Genomic DNA, 20216 nt, shown 5'->3' on the forward strand with positions numbered 1-20216 from the left:
GGGTAAAAACCCATAACACTTGAATTAACTAAGGGGAAGTTAATTATTAACCCATGGATTGTTTTGCTTCCCCACATGTAGTGAGCTCTGCTGTAATAACTGGGGTGTAGAACTGGGTGAATCAAGGCAAAGTAAACCCATTTTATGGTTTATTTACTGTAGATTTTTCTGGACCGTTTAGCAAAACGTATGGATACAGAGGATTCAGCACAGATCAGCTTATTGATCACATGACATTAATGCTACTGGGGGTCACTTTCTGTACTGGGCAGGGTCCTTTCCGGATACTCGTGCCGGCAGTCTAACCTCGCTTTATGGCAAACATTACACATATAAACTTGGGGCATATTTGTTCATTTTTTGTGTTTTGCAGAGATTCACCAGATTTTATATTGAGAGAAAAGGTTTCATGTTTAAAATAAATAAATATATAAATAAGCCGCATAAACTAATTCCATAGAGGACAAATCAATGACCAAAGCAATGACCCCTAATTCCAAATCCTGCCCCTTTACATCATTGGCTCTGCCTCTTATGACCCCGCCCCTTACATCACAGCTCCTTTTCATCTTGGCGGGATTTTTTTTCAGGTGAAACTCTGTTAAAGGGGCGGCTCACCTTCAGGTTAACTTTTAGTACGTCATATTTAGTACGTGAATTCTTAGCAACTTTTCAATTGGTCTTCAATTATTTGTTTTTAAAAGCTTTTGAATTATTTGCCTTTTCTTCTGATTTTTTTCCAGCTATCAAACGGGGGTCACTGACCCCATCTAAAAAACAAATGCTCTGTAAGGCTACAAATGTATTGATATTGCTACTTTTTATTACTCCTCTTTCTATTCAGGCCTCTCCTTTTCATATTCCAGTCTCTTATTCAAATCAGTGCATGGTTGCTAGGGGAATTTGGACCCTAGCAACCAGATTGCTTAAAATGCAAATTGAAGAGTTGCTGAATAAAAAGCTAAATAACTCAAAAACCATAAATAATAAAAAATGGAAACCAATTACAAATTGTCTCAGAATATCCCTCTCTATGTCATACTAACAGTTAATTTAAAGGTGAACAATCCCTTTAGCCCTATACTGGATATATATATATATATATATATATATATATATATATATATATATATATATATATATATATATATATATATAACATTTAAGCTGCTGGTAAGAGGCAGAGTTGAGGCCATACATTTAGCTGCAGGCTAAAGGGTAAGTTATTGTAATTACAGGCCACAGTCATTGTTTCCTTAGCCGACACTCCTCCCTAAACGCTCCCTGGGCAAGTACCGGCTGTTTGTTTTGTTATGTGGCTCTTGGGCAGAAATATCCGCTCCTCGCCCCAAACAAATAGAGTTGTTTGCACAGAGCACAAAGCTTCCAGAACGGTCACCTGCTCAAGGGCACAGGGACTGCCCGGGCTGGGCACTCTAATGAGGGCAAGTAAGGACACGGCCTGGAAACAAACAAATCTACAAGCCCACATTCCATTAGGAAAAGGCAGACCATTATATTCTACAGCAGGTTGCAGTTGGTCTGGTTTTTCTATTAGTTCTAGAATTAAAGGGGGGAAGGGAGTTTTTGTTTATTTAAACCGCCCTCATTACTGAATCCTCCAATGAATACAGATATGGGACCTGTTATCCAGCTGGTGTTTTCTGAATAAGGGGTCTTTCCTTAATTTAAATCTTCATACCTTAAGTCTACTAGAAAATCATGAAAAGAAAAAATTAAATAAACCCAATAGGCTGGTTTTGCCTCCAATAAGGATTAATTATATCTTAGTTGGGATCAAGTACAGGTATGGGATCCGTTATCCAGAAACCTGTTATCCAGAAAGCTCCAAATTATGGTCTCCCACAGACTCCATTTTATCCAAATAATCCAAATTGTTAAAAATGATTTCCTTTTTCTGTGTAATAATAAAACAGTCGCTTGTACTTTATCCCAACTATAGATATAATTAATCCTTATTGGAGGCAGAACCAGCCTGTTGGGTTTATTTAATGTTTATAGGTTTTTCTATTAGACCTAAGGTATGAAGATCCATATCATGGAAAGATCCATTATCTATAAAGCCCCAGGTCCCAAGCATTCTGGATAACAGGTCCCATACCTGTACAGGCGACTGTTTTATTATTACACAGAAAAAGCAAATCAGCTTAAAAATTTGGATCATTCGAATAAAATGGAGTCTATGGAAGTTTTTTGTAATTCAGAGCTTTCTGGAAAATGGGTTTCCAGATAACCAATCTCATAATACCTGTAGAAGGTATTGTTTTATTATAATAAAAAAAAAACAATTTATTTGATTATAGTGGAGTCTATGGGAGATGACCTTCCCATAATGTTGAGCTTTTTGGATAACTGGTTTCTGGATAAAGGATCCTAAACCTGTAATACATGGTGCCTGGGCTAAATTTGGGCTAAAAATAAGGGGTAGCTTTAAAAATGACACTTTTCCTGGAATTCCTTGTAGATAGATGATGGAATGGTGGGCATGTCCATTCCCATAATAGGATGTGGGTAGCCAATCACATCCAGAGAAACAGCAGTTCCCCCAACAGGTCCACCAAGCGGTCTGCCTGCCCACAAGATGGGGACAGATACGGGGACAGATACGGGGGGGGTTATACTGACACCAGGTAAAGTGCATCACTAGCCCCTCCCACTTTCCACTAACCACTCCCATTACTTCTGACTCAAGCCCTGTATATAAAGGTGGCCATACACGGAGAGATCCGCTCGTTTGGCGATGTCACCAAACGAGCAGATCTCTCTCCGATATGCCCAGGTGTGGGACCTATTATCCAGAATTCTCGGGAACTGGGGTTTTCCGGATAACGGATCTTTTCCGTAATTTGGGTCTTCATGCCTTAAAAGATGAGAAATTTGATTTTTGATAAATCTGCCATGAAAGTAATTTTTTTAATTTCTCCCCGACCTGCCGTCTCACAGGTACAATTGAAGCGGTTCTGATGTCCAGTGATGGTACCAGTCTCGGGTCTGTGGACTCCCAGAATTCCCAGCAGGTTGGCGTTTGTCACATGACAGGCTCTGCCTTCTAATTCAAACACAAGGCAAAGTAAACACAGCCAAGGAATTTAACCAGCCGCCCTCAAATTCACTGCAAATCTCGGGCATGAGTTCCCAAACCTTGTACCACAAAGCTTACAATCAGAAAGGGTACAAGTGTCACTGATGGGAAATGTATTGGTAAGGGAGGGGAGTGGGTAACTGACCCAATTAGAAGACTCAAAGACTAGAGGAAAGGAGATTTAACCATAAGCATAAGGAAGGGTTCCTTTTTGGAAGGGCAGTCAGGTTATGACTTAGACTTGTTAGAGCCCAGCACTGTCACCTCTTAGAGGAGAATGGAATTTCAGTATTAAATCCGTCGTACACATTCATATGTCCCTAATGATCAGACCTGAAGCACAATCTCCATTATACTTGTATAACCAGCCCACAACACTGTCAATATTACTGGGAGCCCCATTAAAAGCTGTGGAACTATAACTCCCAGCATCACTGATCAGTCATATATAGGTGTTTAAAAAAACCTTTCCATTAAAAAGGCCGCCCATGCTTTGCTGGTGTTTATATCTACTCACCTCTTAGCTTGTTTTTTTTTAACTGGATTTTTTATTCCAGTTATTTCAAGTTTATTGGTCAGAATATTTTATTTATATTTATAGACAATAGTTCTAAGGTTGTGGGTGGAACCATATGGGGGGGGGGAGTGGACACACAGAGCCACTCACTTTTCTGCTGGGGACAGTGATTTATAGAAAGTCACTTTATGTGCCTAAAGAGGTTTCCGCTGAGACTTTAAGAGAACTTTACTTAGTTTACTAAGAGACGTAGACTAAGCTAAGACTTTACTAAGAGAATGGCAAAGACAAGATGCTACTACGAGACCCAATACTAAGAGAACAGCAAAGACTTTACTAAGAGAATTGCAAATACTTTACTAAGAGAATTGCAAAGATTCTACTAAGAGAGCAGCAAAGACTTTACTAAGAGAATGGCAAAGACAAGATGCTACTACGAGACCCAATACTAAGAGAACGGCAAAGACTTTACTAATAGAACGGCAAAAACTTTACTAAGAGAACGGCAAAGACTTTACTAAGAGAACGGCAAAGACTTTACTAAGAGAACGGCAAAGACTTTACTAAGAGAATTGAAAAGATTCTACTAAGAGAGCAGCAAAGACTTTACTAAGAGAATGGCAAAGACAAGATGCTACTACGAGACCCAATACTAAGAGAACGGCAAAGACTTTACTAAGAGAACGGCAAAGACTTTACTAAGAGAATTGCAAATACTTTACTAAGAGAATTGCAAAGATTCTAATAAGAGAGCAGCAAAGACTTTACTAAGAGAATGGCAAAGACAAGATGCTACTACGAGACCCAATACTAAGAGAAAGGCAAAGACTTTACTAAGAGAACGGCAAAGACTTTACTAAGAGAATTGCAAATACTTTACTAAGAGAATTGCAAAGATTCTACTAAGAGAGCAGCAAAGAATTTACTAAGAGAATGGCAAAGACAAGATGCTACAACGAGACCCACTACTAAGAGAACGGCAAAGACTTTACTAAGAGAACGGCAAAGACTTTACTAAGAGAACGGCAAAGACTTTACTAAGAGAACGGCAAAGACTTTACTAAGAGAACGGCAAAGACTTTACTAAGAGAACGGCAAAGACTTTACTAAGGGAACGGCAAAAAACTTTACTAAGAGAACGGCAAAGACTTTACTAAGAGAACGGCAAAGACTTTACTAAGAGAACGGCAAAGACTTTACTAAGAGAACGGCAAAGACTTTACTAAGGGAACGGCAAAGACTTTACTAAGAGAACGGCAAAGACTTTACTAAGAGAATGGCAAAGACTTTACTAAGAGAACGGCAAAGACTTTACTAAGAGAACGGCAAAGACTTTACTAAGAGAACGGCAAAGACTTTACTAAGGGAACGGCAAAGACTTTACTAAGAGAACGGCAAAGACTTTACTAAGAGAACGGCAAAGACAAGATGCTACTACAAAACCCACTACTAAGAGAACAGCAAAGACTTTACTACCACTACTGAGAGACCTGTTAAGTAATTGCCAAAAGGTCTGCTAAGAAACTACTAAGAGGTGTACAGTAGGGAGGGTATGCCTTACCCAGCTGACGTTGTGTTGGTACTACTATACGCAGTGAAACACTGTGTAATGACAAAGCAAGTGTGCAAATGAGTATTTGGACGGATTCCCACACACAGACACAAAACAAACGTGACCTCCCGGGCTTCCGTTTCTATTTCACTTTGAGCTCCCAAATATAAAGTCGCAGATTGTGTATTGTGTAAAGCCAGTGTGTGAGTGTCACAACTAACGGTCACTTTGCAGAAGACAATGGGCAGCCTGGCGGTGACTCAATACACGGGGCGAGGTCACACACAAGGGAAACACAACCCTGTATTTGGGCTGCCGACTATTTGTTTTCCAACACACTAATTAGGGCTTTAGTTTGCTAAACAAACAAAATATTTACACAAATACACACGACAACTACACAATGTTGCCCCTCGAGAGAACAGCTCCCCCTAAGCCTTTGTCACACTAGGGGCACAATCTGCACAATTCTAGTGCTCGTTAAACAGAAAAGGCTCATTTACGCAGAAGTCGGTTCTTAGAAGGCTACATTGATTCAGAAGTCAGAACCAGCAGTGCAGAGATAATAAACAGCTATATTCCACATCATTTTACTGAAGGCCCAACAATAATCCTGATCTCCTTATTTATTACCCTCCCCCCCCCAGCCAGAATATTATACTGGAGGGAAATACTTGTATACAGATACATATTTTGGAAAGGAGCCCCTTTAATCTAGAGACGCTTGTTGCATCCTGAAAGGAAACAAGCAGAGGAATTTAAATGTTAAACGACTTTTCAGCACCGAGGGAGGCGACTTTGGAAAGAGATAAGGGGCTGGGAGCGCAGTTCTTTTATTAGACTTCAGTCTGTCCTCAGTGTTCAGGGGACAAGTCAGAATTAATGTGTAGCCAAGATGGCCACTGCCACATCTCTTCCTTTATTCCAATCTTTAGCTTGACATTTCTGCTCAGGGACCATAATGTGTGACTGTATAATGTGCTTGGTAAATAAGGACAATGTCTGGTCAAACAAACAAGTCAGTTTTAAACAAAGTCTTATGGGATCTCTCTGTACAGACTATGAGCAAACTTAGGGACTGTTCCTGCTGAATTGTGCTTAGTACAGAGAATACCTATGCTGCCATAGTTTTATGGGATCTCTCTGTACAGACTATGAGCAAACTTAGGGGACTGTTCCTGCTGAATTGTGCTTAGTACAGGGAATACCTATGCTGCCATAGTTTTATGGGATCTCTCTGTACAGACTATGAGCAAACTTAGGGACTGTTCCTGCTGAATTGTGCTTAGTACAGGGGATACCTATGCCGCCATAGTTTTATGGGATCTCTCTGTACAGACTATGAGCAAACTTAGGGGCTGTTCCTGCTGAATTGTGCTTAGTACAGAGGAATACCTATGCTGCCATAGTTTGTTATCTCTCTGTACAGACTATGAGGTGCCCATCACTGTTCTCATCAATTAAAGTGATTCGACAGCCTTTCTCCCCAAGTTCATTGCGGTGAAACAGTTCTCTCCGCAGTCAGAACCACAGGAGAAGTGGAAATATCTATAATAATGGCAGGCGGCCTGTGACAATGGATAATATGGATCATGTGACAGTCAAGCAAGTAAAAGAGATCACAAAGTGATTGGCTGGCAGCACACTGAATCACAAGTAGCCAATCACCACTAGTTAGTGAGGCTGAATATTCTCGGGGAAGCAGGATTCACATGATTGTTTTCTAAAAGCCATACATTTTCCTGAATTATAATAATAATAATAATAATAATAATAATAATAATAATAATACTATTGTATTATTGGCTGTATATTGGAACAAAGCGAGAGACATGCAGCGCCGCCCAGGAAACCCCAAATCTTGTTCGGTTGATCGATTTACATTTATTGTTTTATTTAAAGAAAGAAAATAAACTCCAGTGTTTAAACAACATTACACTTCACTCCCCGGGGCCGGATCACGTTTCCCAGTCAGTCGTATCGTGTCTGTTGCAGTGGGACCCCACCCACTCGGGACATAAATGAGACACCCTGAGAAGCAGAGCCCGTAACTGATCCCACTCACTGACTACCCAGAATCCACAGCACCGAGCCAAACACCCTGATAAAATATTAAACCCACACGGACACCCGGCCGCACTCAGGAGACTAAATGTACAAGTATTCTAGAACGTCATTGGCTGGAAGCACAGGGCCACCCATAAACATGAGAAGGTGCTGGGTGGGGGGGGGTTGTACTGGGAGAAGCTGTAACTTGTTGTGTCCCTATAATAAGAGCTAAACCTATTACTAGTATTTCTACCTCCTGTATGAAAGTTGCTGGTTAGTTCTCATTATTCCCTATGGGGCAGGTCACACAGACAATTGCAAGAGCCAAATCGGAACTGAAATCAATTGCACAATTTTCAGCTACACTAAATTCGTACAACTGTCAATGTATTGGCACCCAAATGATTTCTTTTTGGGGGGAGCTTCAGATCTTACCACCTGTTACACCTATTACCTCTCGAGGGATGTGAGCTCTTGGCTGGGAGAAGCTTCAGCATCTTTACTGCTCAGGAATTGCAGATTATAGAACAGCCAGACAAAACAAAGGGAGTGTGGGCCGACATTCCTATAGCTCCAGTATCCAATGAACTGCGCCAGAAAAATCACCATGAACGTGGGACTTAAGGTCGGCACAACTTTGGTGAAAATCAAGTATTATTTAAAGGAGAACTAAAGCCTAACTAAAGAATTAGGTAGAAATGCACAGAAACCAGTGCAATTAGCATCAGAATTGAATAATCAGCAAACCTGTAGCATCAGCTTATATTACAGCCAGGGAAGCTCATTTTCTGCTGGATAATTAGTGACGAGCCCTAAGCTTAGCTTCTCAACAGCCAATCAGAGCCCACTGAGCATGTGAGTGTCACAGACACTTTCCAAGATGGTGACCCCCTGTGACAAGTTTGAAGTCCTGGATCATTGCTGCTATTGACAAGCTCAAACTTTAGCCTCGTGCAATAAATTCACTATATAAAATATGGTATTTTTAGCCATATTTATTTTTAGGGTTTAGTTCTCCTTTAAAGGGATACTGTCATGGGAAAATATATTTTTCTCAAAACACATCAGTTAATAGTGCTGCTCCAGCAGAATTCTGCACTGAAATCCATTTCTCAAAAGAGCAAACAGATTTTTTTAATATTTAATTTTGAAATCTGACATGGGGCTAGACATATTGTCAGTTTCCCAGGTGCCCCCAGTCATGTGACTTGTGCTCTGATAAACTTCAATCACTCTTTACTGCTGTACTGCAAGTTGGAGTGATATCAGGTAACCAGATAGCAGCTCCCTAACACAAGATAACAGCTCCCTGGTAGATCTAAGAACAACACTCAATAGTAAAATCCAGGTCCCACTGAGACACATTCAGTTACATTGAGTAGGAGAAACAACAGCCTGCCAGAAAGCAGTTCCATCCTAAAGTGCTGGCTATTTCTGAAATCACATGACCAGGCAAAATGACCTGAGATGCACCTACACACCAATATTACAACTAAATACACTTGTTGGTTCAGGAATGACATTTTATATTGTACAGTGAATTATTTGCAGTGTCATTTAGAAATAAAATCTACATCATAAAAATCATGACAGGATCTCTTTAATCATTGAGTATTCTTTATCATACTATCAAGCCCTGCAGTCATTATTAAACTACAACTCCCAGCATCCCCTGACAGTCTGGTTCAACACAAGCAGAAGAGCCACATAGTGGGGATATGTCTTTAAATCCCGGGGTTACTGCACGTAGCAGCTGAATTATTTAATTATCGTTTGTTTCCATGGAACTTCATACAGATCTGGGCAGAATGCTGGAGAGGCGGAATGTACAGAGTCAGGTGCTAAACACAAGTTAATTGCTCACTAATAGTCACACACCTCGGCCTGTCACTGGTTAAAGCTGTAACCCTCGCTGTGCCAGGGAGGAGGGAGCGAATAGGTGAAGAGGGACTGAACTCCCAGCAGCTCAGCGAGGGTTAACTGCCAAATGAAAGAGCCACAAAGGAAGTAGAACAAAGGAGAAGTGGCCCTTGCTCAGTGTTGGGTCCCGGGAGTGGGAGTAGGGGGGGGCAGCGGCATGTCAGGTTCAGGAGCCGCTAATAATAAGGGGCACGGGGGAGGGGCTTCTCTTCTGGAAGCAGAGCTAACACTCCTTCCTGCTGTCATCATCATCATCATCATTTACTTATATAGCGCTGTCAAGATACGCAGTGCTTATGTCACATCATGAAATCAGGCTGCACCACTTTGTTCTGTTTCTATAAATCTGGGAGCAGGTCCCCCTATCAGCCACACCTGGGACCTGCCCAATCAGCCCTCACATGGGAACCAATCTGATTTGTCAGACGAGATCAGACTCACTCACCCCAAGTGGCAGCACCCTTCTCTGACACCCAACACCTGGCAGCCTCTCCTCCTCCCACCTCACTGGTAGTACCTTTGTCTGACAGACCCTTGTCCTACCAGTCCCCTTAACCTGTCACTTACCTACAGTCACTAACCTGTCACTTACCTACAGTCACTAACCTGTCACTTACCTACAGTCACTAACCTGTCACTTACCTACAGTCACTAACCTGTCACTTACCTACAGTCACTAACCTGACACTTACCTACAGCCCTAACCTGTCACTTACCTACAGCCCTAACCTGTCACTTACCTACAGTCACTAACCTGACACTTACCTACAGCCCTAACCTGTCACTTACCTACAGCCCTAACCTGTCACTTACCTACAGCCTCTAACCTGTCACTTACCTACAGCCCTAACCTGTCACTTACCTACAGCCCTAACCTGTCACTTACCTACATTCACTAACCTGTCACTTACCTACAGCCCTAACCTGTCACTTACCTACAGTCACTAACCTGTCACTTACCTACAGCCCTAACCTGTCACTTACCTACAGCCCTAACCTGTCACTTACCTACAGCCTCTAACCTGTCACTTACCTACAGCCCTAACCTGTCACTTACCTACAGCCCTAACCTGTCACTTACCTACAGTCACTAACCTGTCACTTACCTACAGCCCTAACCTGTCACTTACCTACAGCCCTAACCTGTCACTTACCTACAGCCCTAACCTGTCACTTACCTACATTCACTAACCTGTCACTTACCTACAGCCCTAACCTGTCACTTACCTACATTCACTAACCTGTCACTTACCTACAGCCCTAACCTGTCACTTACCTACATTCACTAACCTGTCACTTACCTACAGCCCTAACCTGTCTCTGTATTCGGTGAAATAAAACGTGGCCACACAGGGAGCCCTTGCTCTGACCCCCACAAGTGGCAGCATTTTACCCCCCACACCCCAAACTGTACCTAGTGACCCCCAGTCCATGCAGCCCCCCCTGCTGTCTGACTCCTGGTCTAGGGGGTCCCTGGCCCCTCCCACAGTAGGGTGTGTGGGTGTGAGGGAGTCTGAGGGAGAGGCAGGAGCCTTATTGCCCCACAGTGGGAGGAGTGAGTCTCACCTGGGCCCCTCCTCCCCCCAGTACTAGAGACCCCCGGGTAGAAGAGGTGACGAGCCCTCACCTTAGTGAAGTAGAGAAGCCACAGCTCGTACAGCCGCTCCTTGGATGACATCCTCCCGCCCCGCTCTCCTGTCGCTTCTGCAGCTTCTTCCTCCTCCTCGGGCTGCGCTCAGAGCTTTCGCTATTTCGGGGTTACGGCCAGTTCACCCCCATTTCCGCGCAATGGGCTGGCCCAGCAGGTGTAGCGCAGGCAGAGCGGAAGGTAAGTCCGACTGAGTCCCGGGGGAGGGCAGGTCTGGGGCTCACAGACACTCACACAGTAAGGTGCGAACTTGTCCCCTCCTCCTCCGCCTCCCTCCTAAACCTCTTGTCTGGTGCCAGCGCGCCCCCTCTCCGTGTGGCCAAGAGCGGTACTGCAGCTCCTTCCCTGCGCTCCCTGTACAGTTAGACAACCTAACCTGCTGGGCTCTTTCCTCTCAGGTGAGCAGCTGGACAGGTAAGTGCAGAGTCCGTGGCTGTTGATGTGGCACAAGGTATAAAGGAGGCAAAATAGGCCAGTGAGCTTCTGACTGATAAGCAGCTTTATAAGAAAGGTCTGTCATTATATTCAGGAATCGTTGGGCCCCAGTTATTATTTCACCTCTTTTGGGCACCCTTGACTCCCATGATGGCAGCCAAGACCACCATCAGAAATCGCAGGGCCAGAAATTCCTGGGCTGCGCCCACCACAAGCCCGACTTACAGGTCCGCCCTCCCCACCCCACAGGTTCGCCCCCTGCCACACAGTAAAAAAAACAAAAAAAATATTGGTGGCTAGGGTTCCCACATGTTAATAAAAATATATCGGTGGTCATGGGCCCCCCATAAAAAAAACATTTGTGGCCAGGGCCCCCCCATTAAAAAATATTGGTGGCTAGGGCCCCACATGAGAAAAAAAATTGTTGGCCAGCCCCCCCACATTATAAGACAATTGGTGGCCAGGGCCCCTTAAACATCCATGCCTTCCCGAAGTCAGCAGCTCTCAGAAAGATGGGGGGCCCGGCTAATCAAGTAAGTGTGGCGACTGGCGTGGCCGGGCCCCCCTTACTCTCGGGCCCCCTACAACTCTCCCCCCTGATGGCAGCCCTGCTTATATCAGTCCCAAAGTAGTAGTTGATGATTGTCTGCATTGCAATCAAGTAGGTAAGTCAGGGCCAGTGATAGTGGATGTAAATACAGTAAATACAAGTGATTGGGTGAATGGGGGATCAAATTAGGGTGAATGATAAAATACACAGGGAAGTTGACATGTTTATTGGAGGATGCCTAAGGGCAGAGACCTACATGGCTCTAATTAAGTAGATTTTGGTCCTGGGAGCTTGACTTCACTACCAGTCAGACCCACATTTTTTGTAGAGACCTGCGACAGGACTCAACCTCTAAGACTTTTCCTCCAGTAGTTCCTTCCAGCTTCCACTGCTGAGCTCGTATCAGAGCACCGAGCATCATGGGAGTTGTAGTATCTGAGAGTGCAGCATTAGGAATAAGCAACTGCGAGGGAAGGCAGACATTTAGAGTGAATGGGAAGCTGCGTTTAGATGTGTTGGAGCCACATGGATCAGTAAAATAAACTGTATCCCAAGGACTTGTGGAGAGAAACACTGGGGAGACATCTCAGTAGTCTCGCACTTGTGTAAATCATGTTGGAAAATTTACTGGGTTCATAAGGAAAGTTTATTTTCCACCTGCCTCTCCATTAAACATAGAATAAAGTGCATATTGCGCAGTGACACAGGCAGCTCATTGGCTCCAATTGTCCAACAAGTCCAACCAATTACTGTATGGGAAGCAAAGAGCTGCCATAGGCCAAACAGTAAACTTCCTTTATCTTGTACCAACCAATAGGAGGTCAGATATTTGACATAATGCTATTTCCTGCCCTTAATAAAGGCAGTGCAACTTGGACCCAATGAACAAATAATCAGCTGAGGGTTATAATTGAGTATATTATATATATATATATATATATATATATATATATATATATATATATATATATATATATATATATATATAATATAACTCAATTATAATCCTCAGCTGATTATTTGTTCATGATTTATGAAAGTGACAGGGATCTGTAGTATATATATATATATATATATATATATATATATATATATATATATATATATATATATATATATACTACAGATCCCTGTCACTTTCATAATGGGAATATTCTACATAAATCTTATTTGCCTCAAACTCATCAGCATCCGCACTCTCAGACCTATTAGTCCTCCCAGATTTATCAACCGCATTTGTACCTACAACTTTTTACTTTTAAATGAAGACCAATGAAAAGGTTGTTTGAATAGGCCGTCCTATAACACAATGATCACTTATTTACCTATAAGCAGCAAAGAACAATCGGCTCTGTTCACGTCGTTACCTCCCAATGTTCGTTTCATTTATTTCAATTGGGTGTGGTTGGTTGTAAATGTCGTAGTTGGGGCATAACAGGGCGTGATCAGGGAGTGTCATGATTACTGCTGCCACTGGGATTAATTAATTAATAAGCATTAACACTCTCAATTGATTAGTACGGCTGTATTTCTTTGTATTCCTCTGCCCCACCATACTACTTGCCCATGTCCCCGGGTCAGTGGGTCAAACAAGACCAGGAGCCATTGGTCAGTTCAGCCCTGAAAATATATATAATCCCTGTCCAAAACACCTGTCCCAATAGATGAACTGACATACAGATTGTAGATCATAGATGGAGACATACGGAAAAATGGTACATACATACTGTATATACTAGAGAGACAGTGATACATACATTAAAGAGACAGATAGATAAATAGGTAGAAAGATAAATAGATAAATTATACACATACATAATGAAAGCTAGATGATAGGTAGACAAACAGATACTGTAGATTAGATAGATGGATAGATAGATAGATAGATAGATAGATAGATAGATAGATAGATAGATAGATGATAGATAGATAGATAGATAGATAGATAGATAGATAGATAGATGATAGATCCCAAGACCAGACAATATTTTGTGTTTGCAAACTGGAGAGAGGCAGAACAGACCAATTAAAATGTTGCTTAGAATAGGTAAATATACTAATATCTTATTTAAAGATGAAACAGCAACTGCCACCTCCTGATTATCATTCCTAAGCCAAAGAATGTCCCTTGGGTCTCTGTAGCCACATTGCCTATAAGAGCAGTTACTCACTTTCTTATTCTCCCCCTCATGCTGCCGGGCTCCTCCTGCTGAGAGATCAGACTGTTCCATAGGTTTTCAACACACTACCTGCTCCCGCTGTGACACAGAGGCTTCTGGGAACCCCATGAGCAAATCCATCCAACCTCAGTACTTCACATCCAGGAGAATAAATGAATTCCAATCCCTCAATGTCACCCATTTGTGATTCACCCAGAGGAGCGGCTGCACCACCAATCATCCAGCAGCTCAATTACAGGCTTTGTGGGTGTCATTTCACATATGTAAGACTTATACTATATACTATCTCAGTGTTAATCCCGGCAGTGAAAGTAAACACAGCAACAAAGGAGAAAGTTCTTAAAGGGGAAGTAAAACATATTGCACAATGAAGTCATAAAGCAGGACAGGACTGCTGCTTACAATGGGGATCAGATAGGATCTGTGCAGCCACTGGGACAGAATGTTCTGTTATACAGATAGCTAGAATCTCAGCTGCCATAAAGCAGGACAGGACTGCTGCTTACAATGGGGATCAGATAGGATCTGTGCAGCTACTGGGACAGAATGTTCTGTTATACAGATAGCTAGAATCTCAGCTGCCATAAAGCAGGACAGGACTGCTGCTTACAATGGGGATCAGATAAGATCTGTGCAGCCGCTGGGATAGAATGTTCTGTTATACAGATAGCTAGAATCTCAGCTGTCATAAAGCAGGACAGGACTGTTGCTTACAATGGGGATCAGATAGGATCTGTGCCACAGTTACACAGCAAGATATCATTTGAAAATCCATTTTGTCAAGAAAGTGAAAAAGGAAGGCAAATAAATGGGGAAAAAAAATCAAAAGTTGCAAATTTGTTTACTGCTCTTGAACTTTCCTTTTAAACAAATGAAAATGAGTTCTCTGCAAACATTAAATGTGTAAATAATGGGAAATCTGTACCCAGTGAGTTGCAATGAGTTTCACCTATGAAGAGTTAAGGAGCTATAGGCTGGTGTTGTTGGGCTCAGGACCTGCAGGGAAAGACATTTCTATATTGTGCATTGTTGGGAAAACGCGGGAAAGAGTTGCACCTCCATCAGCAGAGAATGAGCAGGGCTGGCGCCTTGGCAAACACAATTCAGCAGCGTCTCTAAAGGCAGAGAAGACCTGTAAAATAATTAGCTACCAACCATTTGTGTATTAGAGGAAGCTTAAAGGAGCAGTTCAGTGTAAAAATAAAAACCTGGATAAATCGATAGGCTGAGCAAAATAAAAAGTGTTTCTAATATAATTAGTTAGGCAAAAATATAATGTATAAAGGCTGGAGTGACTGGATGTGTAACATAATAGCCAGAACACTACTTCCTGCTTTTCAGCTCTCTTGCTTTCCACTGATTGGTTACCAGGCAGTAACAAATCTATTTACCCAGTTTTTATTTTTACACTCAACTGCTCCTTTAAGTTCTTAATGCCTTTATCTAGTCTAAGATTCTTTATTTTGTCACTCACCAGTGATTTAAAGGGGGTTGTTCACCTTTAAATGATCTTTTAGTATGATGTAGAGAGGGATATTCTGAGACAATTTGCAATTGGTTTTCATTATTTATTATTTGGGGTTTTTGAGTTATTTAATTTTTTAATTAAAGTTTGCAATTTCAGCAATAAGGTTGCTAGGGTCCCAAATAGTAAATATCGTAGCAACCATGTATTGATTTGAATAAGAGAATAGAATATGAATAGGAGATGAGAAAGATGAGTAATAAAAAGCAATAACAGTGTAGAATTACAGAGCATTTGTTTTAGTTTTGCTGTACTTTTGCCCAATGCACGTTCATGGACCCCTACCTCCCACCCCCTCTGCTGGTGTCTATTGGGCTCCCGCTTGTCCCATGCCCCTCTGTGGTCTCGGTTGGTTTCAGTGATACTTATGCCAATGCCTATAGTAAATATAGTTACTATTTAGTAACTATTAACAAGGATAATTTGGTTATCTTATTTTATGGGTGTCCAATGAGTAACTTTGAGTTGAATGAAACAGGTGAAATGTATATCTCTGTCATTTCAAAAAAACTATTTGCCTATCCTTTATTGGACTATACTACTAGCATTCCCTATTCAGGGCTGTCCGCTGCCCCCCCACCTACCTGCTGTGTCTGATTACCATGTGTAAGATTTAAATGGTATCACTACAGAGATTAACTGGCCCCTGCATTGTTTAAACCTCAAATTCAGACTAATCCCCTGCATTGTTCACACCTGTGATCCCCCTGTATTGTTCACCCTTGTGACACCTCTATTGTTTATATGCTAAAATCCCTGTACTGTTCTACCTGAGACCCAGACTGAAATTGCCTGTGGGTGCGCATTACTCTGACTGTATGTGCCCTACTCTGCCTGTGTGTGCCCTACTCTGCCTGTGTGTGCCCTACTCTGCCTGTGTGTGCCCTACTCTGCCTGTGTGTGCCCTACTCTGCCTGTGTGTGCCCTACTCTGCCTGTGTGTACTCTACTCTGCCTGTGTGTGCCCTACTCTGCCTGTGTGTGCCCTACTCGGCCTGTGTGTGCCCTACTCTGCCTGTGTGTGCGCCCTACTCTGCCTGTGTGTGCGCTACTCTGCCTGTGTGTGCGCCCTACTCTGCCTGTGTGTGCGCTACTCTGCCTGTTTGTGCCCTGCTCTGCCTGTGGAACATAAGCCTGGTATTTGTTCTGGGGGTTTGTTAGCATTTGAAAATAAAAGGTGTTTAATCATATGCTGGGGTGCTGTGTTATCCACAGGTGAAGAGGAGGTGTATGGATTTAAGGGTATGTCTTAATATGACAACTTTTTTCACATATGAGTGATTTCCCTGCAGTGAGCACCAACCATTTGGTTTTTTGGTGTACTACCCCCATTAATGTGGACATGATCTTGTGGTAACGGGTGTGGTTTAAAGTGGGTGTGGTTTAAAAACAGTGAGTGGTCAACACTGGCTTCCATTATTGGCCCTCCATTATGTAGGCCGGAAAAATTTCGGCCCTCAGTAGTTGGACAGCTCTGCCCTACATAGTCCCAATTTAGGCAAGACAGTACAAAACAGACCCTCAAAGGGGCAGGTCTTACCAAAAAGTGGGTGGAGTTTGGAGTGAGGGTGGCATACTGTAAGTGGGTGTAGCCTGTCTAGATGGATTGGGGTCTCATTGGTTCCACTTATTGATTGACAAACATTGGAAGGTGTGTTTTAGATTAGTGATTCCCAACCAGTGCTCATAAGCAACATGTTACTCACCGACCCCTTGGCTATTGCTCCCAGTCGCCTCAAAGCAGGTGATTATTTTTGAATTCCAGGTTTGGAGGCAAGTTTTGGTTGTATAAAACAGGTGTAAAACTGCCAAACAGAGTCTCCTGTAGGCTGCCTGTAAACATAGGGGCTACCAAATAGCACAGCACAGCTCCCCAACTCTTTAACAATTTACAATGTGGCTCATGGGTAAAAAAGGTTGGGGACCTCTGTGTTAGATTATAGAGTGATGGGGGAGCAAATCTCATAGATCAGTCCCACATGCCTAGCAGCAGGTGCCCATTGCCTTTGAAACTGAAAAATATGTGGGTGTTGGTGGGACACCCCAAGCTGTGACTCCCGTCAGATCAAGGCAATCAAGTGAGTCATGTGTGTGGCTGAATTGCATCTGATGTTTTGCTCCATGGATGAAGTGGAAAGTGTAACACGGGTGCATAACATATTATCCTGATTTTCTCTGGTTCTCACATTTCATGTTCAGAATATGCTGAACTATATACTTTTACTCTGTTATCATGTGTTTTGGTAACTAAGAAGATAAGACCCTTATTTATCCCTCTTGAAGAGATGGGGAGGGATTAGATTAGGGAGGGCACTCAGTGATGCGGGTGACTTTCCCTTGTCTGACCTTGGTACTGAACTCTAGTCAATATAAATCCAAAAATACAATGTTGCCTCATGAAAGAAATAATAATTCTGAGCAACTTCCCAATACACTTTACACATTCCCTTTACACTTGATGAATTTTCGCTAAAAAGACAATTGCCTATTTACAGTTCAATAGTGAATTACCTTGTCGCTGGAGAACTTTCGCTGCGTTTTGCTAGATGAATTTTCGCTCAGGCAGACAATCGTAAATCCACTAATTTATTAATTTCAATTCCTTACCCTTTTCACCAGAATCTATTTTGCAAGGTTTTGACTGGCGAATTAATACAATGAAGCTCCATCCTGAACATTATTATGTCAATGACATCATATCCTGTATTCCAAAATAGTCATAAGCAAAGGTTAATACGTTCTTTAAATTTAAAGTGGGATTATGTTTATAAGTTGTAACTCTTAAAAATATCTTATTTACACTTTTTGTTTTTGTTTTTTTTACATCTGAAGCTCGTGCCACATTTGTTTTAGGGTGGACTCATGGCCTGAGACAAGATCTCTGTCTTCCTTGAACATTTTTTATACAAAGTGGCCACTTCCAGCAATTTCACCAACATCACTAATAAATACATACATAGGGCATTTATATACCCGTGAAATTAAATTGACGTAAGTGCAAGTTAATGGGCACCATGTTCGCCAGCCTCGGCTTCTTTGTTAAATGAGTGCCGACATGTCCATATATGGCGCATGCGCAATGGGAGGTGGAAAGCTCCGTTATTTACCGAACGGAAAGAAGAGGATCCGGAAGAAGGCGAGGCTGTCGAACGTGGCGCCCTGTGCTCCTCTGCGCTGTTCTGTACGTGGGGTCAGTATTTCAAAAGGGGACTCAATTCTGGAGTAACACTGTGCAGGGGGAGGGGGCAGTGGGAACTTTTGATTGTGGGGCGTTTAGTTCTCCTTGAAAGGCAGGGCCGGAACTATGGGTAGGCAGAGTAGGCACGTGCCTAGGGCGCAAAGCTGGGGGGGCGCCAGGCACGTACCTGCTCTGTCGCCCACCCCATTGTCAGGTCCTGTCTCTCCCCGACTGCCGTGGATATTTTTTCTCAATTGCGCTTTTGCCGTATAACGCCGTAACGCACATGCGCACCAGAGCTCACACTCAGCCGGCGCCATGGCCAGCCAGGTTGCCTAGGGCGCCTGGCTGGGTTGGCCCGGCTCTGTTGAAAGGTGAACAACCCCTTTAACACAGGTCTGAAACTAGGAGTAGGCAGAGAGTAGGCAGGGGGCTTTGGTCAGCTGAACAATGGATTCCATTACAAACTTGTTTGGCTTGACAGTAGCACAGGCATTAGGCAGCTGCCTATAGACACTAGTGATGTGCGAGCCACGGGTTTACCCGCGTGTCGGGCCAACCCCGCATGCTTCTTCGCTGGTGGCGGGTCCGGGTTGAGCTCTTCTCCTGCTCTCCCCGTCCGCCACCGTCAAATGCCGGCTTCCGACTTCGTCTTTTATAGATGCTGCACCTGCTCGCCCTGTGACTTTTGTGACATCATCGTCGGGGTGGATCGCCGCGGGTCTGTGAAAGCAACTCGGAAGTGCAGATGCGGGCAGGCGTGGGCTAAGGGAGGGCGGGTTAGTATCTGGTGCGGGTCTGGGAAATCCCAACCCACACATCACTAATAGACACCACATTTACTATTAGCACTCCCCCCTTACTAAGCCAGAACACTGACTTTCTTCCTTGTCCTAGTCATAGTCCCAGTTCCCCACATTGGCCTATGGTCGGACTATCCAATTGGAGGCCCCTGGGTCCAGATGTGGCCTTCCAAGAGATTTATGTAGCACCACCTACAGACTAACCTTGTTTATATATATGTACATGATGGCTGTGTACAATATAAAGCTAAGGGGAAAACTCTGGATTTCATGACCTATTATTATATATTGTGATTTTAGCCAGAAATGTGGTTCAATCTAGTGAAACTTCTGGATTTTTCAAGTAGCCACAATGCCTCTGTTTAATTCACCAAAGTGCAAAGGTGCCTGACTAATTGCTCCACATAAAGCTGATCAGCATCAGTACCTCAGATAGGACCAAGCCCAACCCCCTGCCTGACCATGGGAAGGAGAGCAGCACATGAACAGGACAGACAGACTCTGGAATCAGATTTGGCCCTTTCGATCACTGCTTCTCCAGGCCCCCAAGCAAAAATATTTTTTGGGCCCCCTCTGTTTCACACACTTGGGTGTGAGCTGTGATGAGGGTGCACTCGTGTGAACCATAATTCACCCCCTGCCTTTCCAGGCCCCCATGCAGTAGAGGGGTCTCTTGTGGGTCTCTCTCTTTGCTGAAGCTTGAGCACTAACTGTATATTTTAATTAATAGCTAATGACAGGGACCAGTGAAGTCCAA

General features: G+C 43.1%; 1 protein-coding gene across 2 annotated transcripts in view; it reads right to left on the reverse strand.

Moving 5' to 3' along the window:
• nbeal2.L (neurobeachin like 2 L homeolog) overlaps positions 1-14151 on the reverse strand; it is an 87067-nt gene extending 72916 nt beyond the window's left edge. Inside the window, exon 1 of one of the 2 annotated variants that reach the window (XM_041565727.1) lies at positions 13946-14151. In XM_041565727.1, coding sequence (XP_041421661.1) covers positions 13946-14005 — 60 coding nt within the window. In that variant the 5' untranslated portion in view covers positions 14006-14151. Of the gene's footprint in view, positions 1-10768; positions 11394-13945 lie in introns of those variants that run through there. The other variant, XM_041565728.1, reaches the window with a different exon arrangement.
• Between the last annotated feature and the right edge of the window lie 6065 nt (positions 14152-20216).

This window comes from Xenopus laevis, chromosome 6L, assembly GCF_017654675.1.
Source record: "Xenopus laevis strain J_2021 chromosome 6L, Xenopus_laevis_v10.1, whole genome shotgun sequence".
Taxonomy (NCBI): Eukaryota; Metazoa; Chordata; class Amphibia; order Anura; family Pipidae; genus Xenopus; species Xenopus laevis.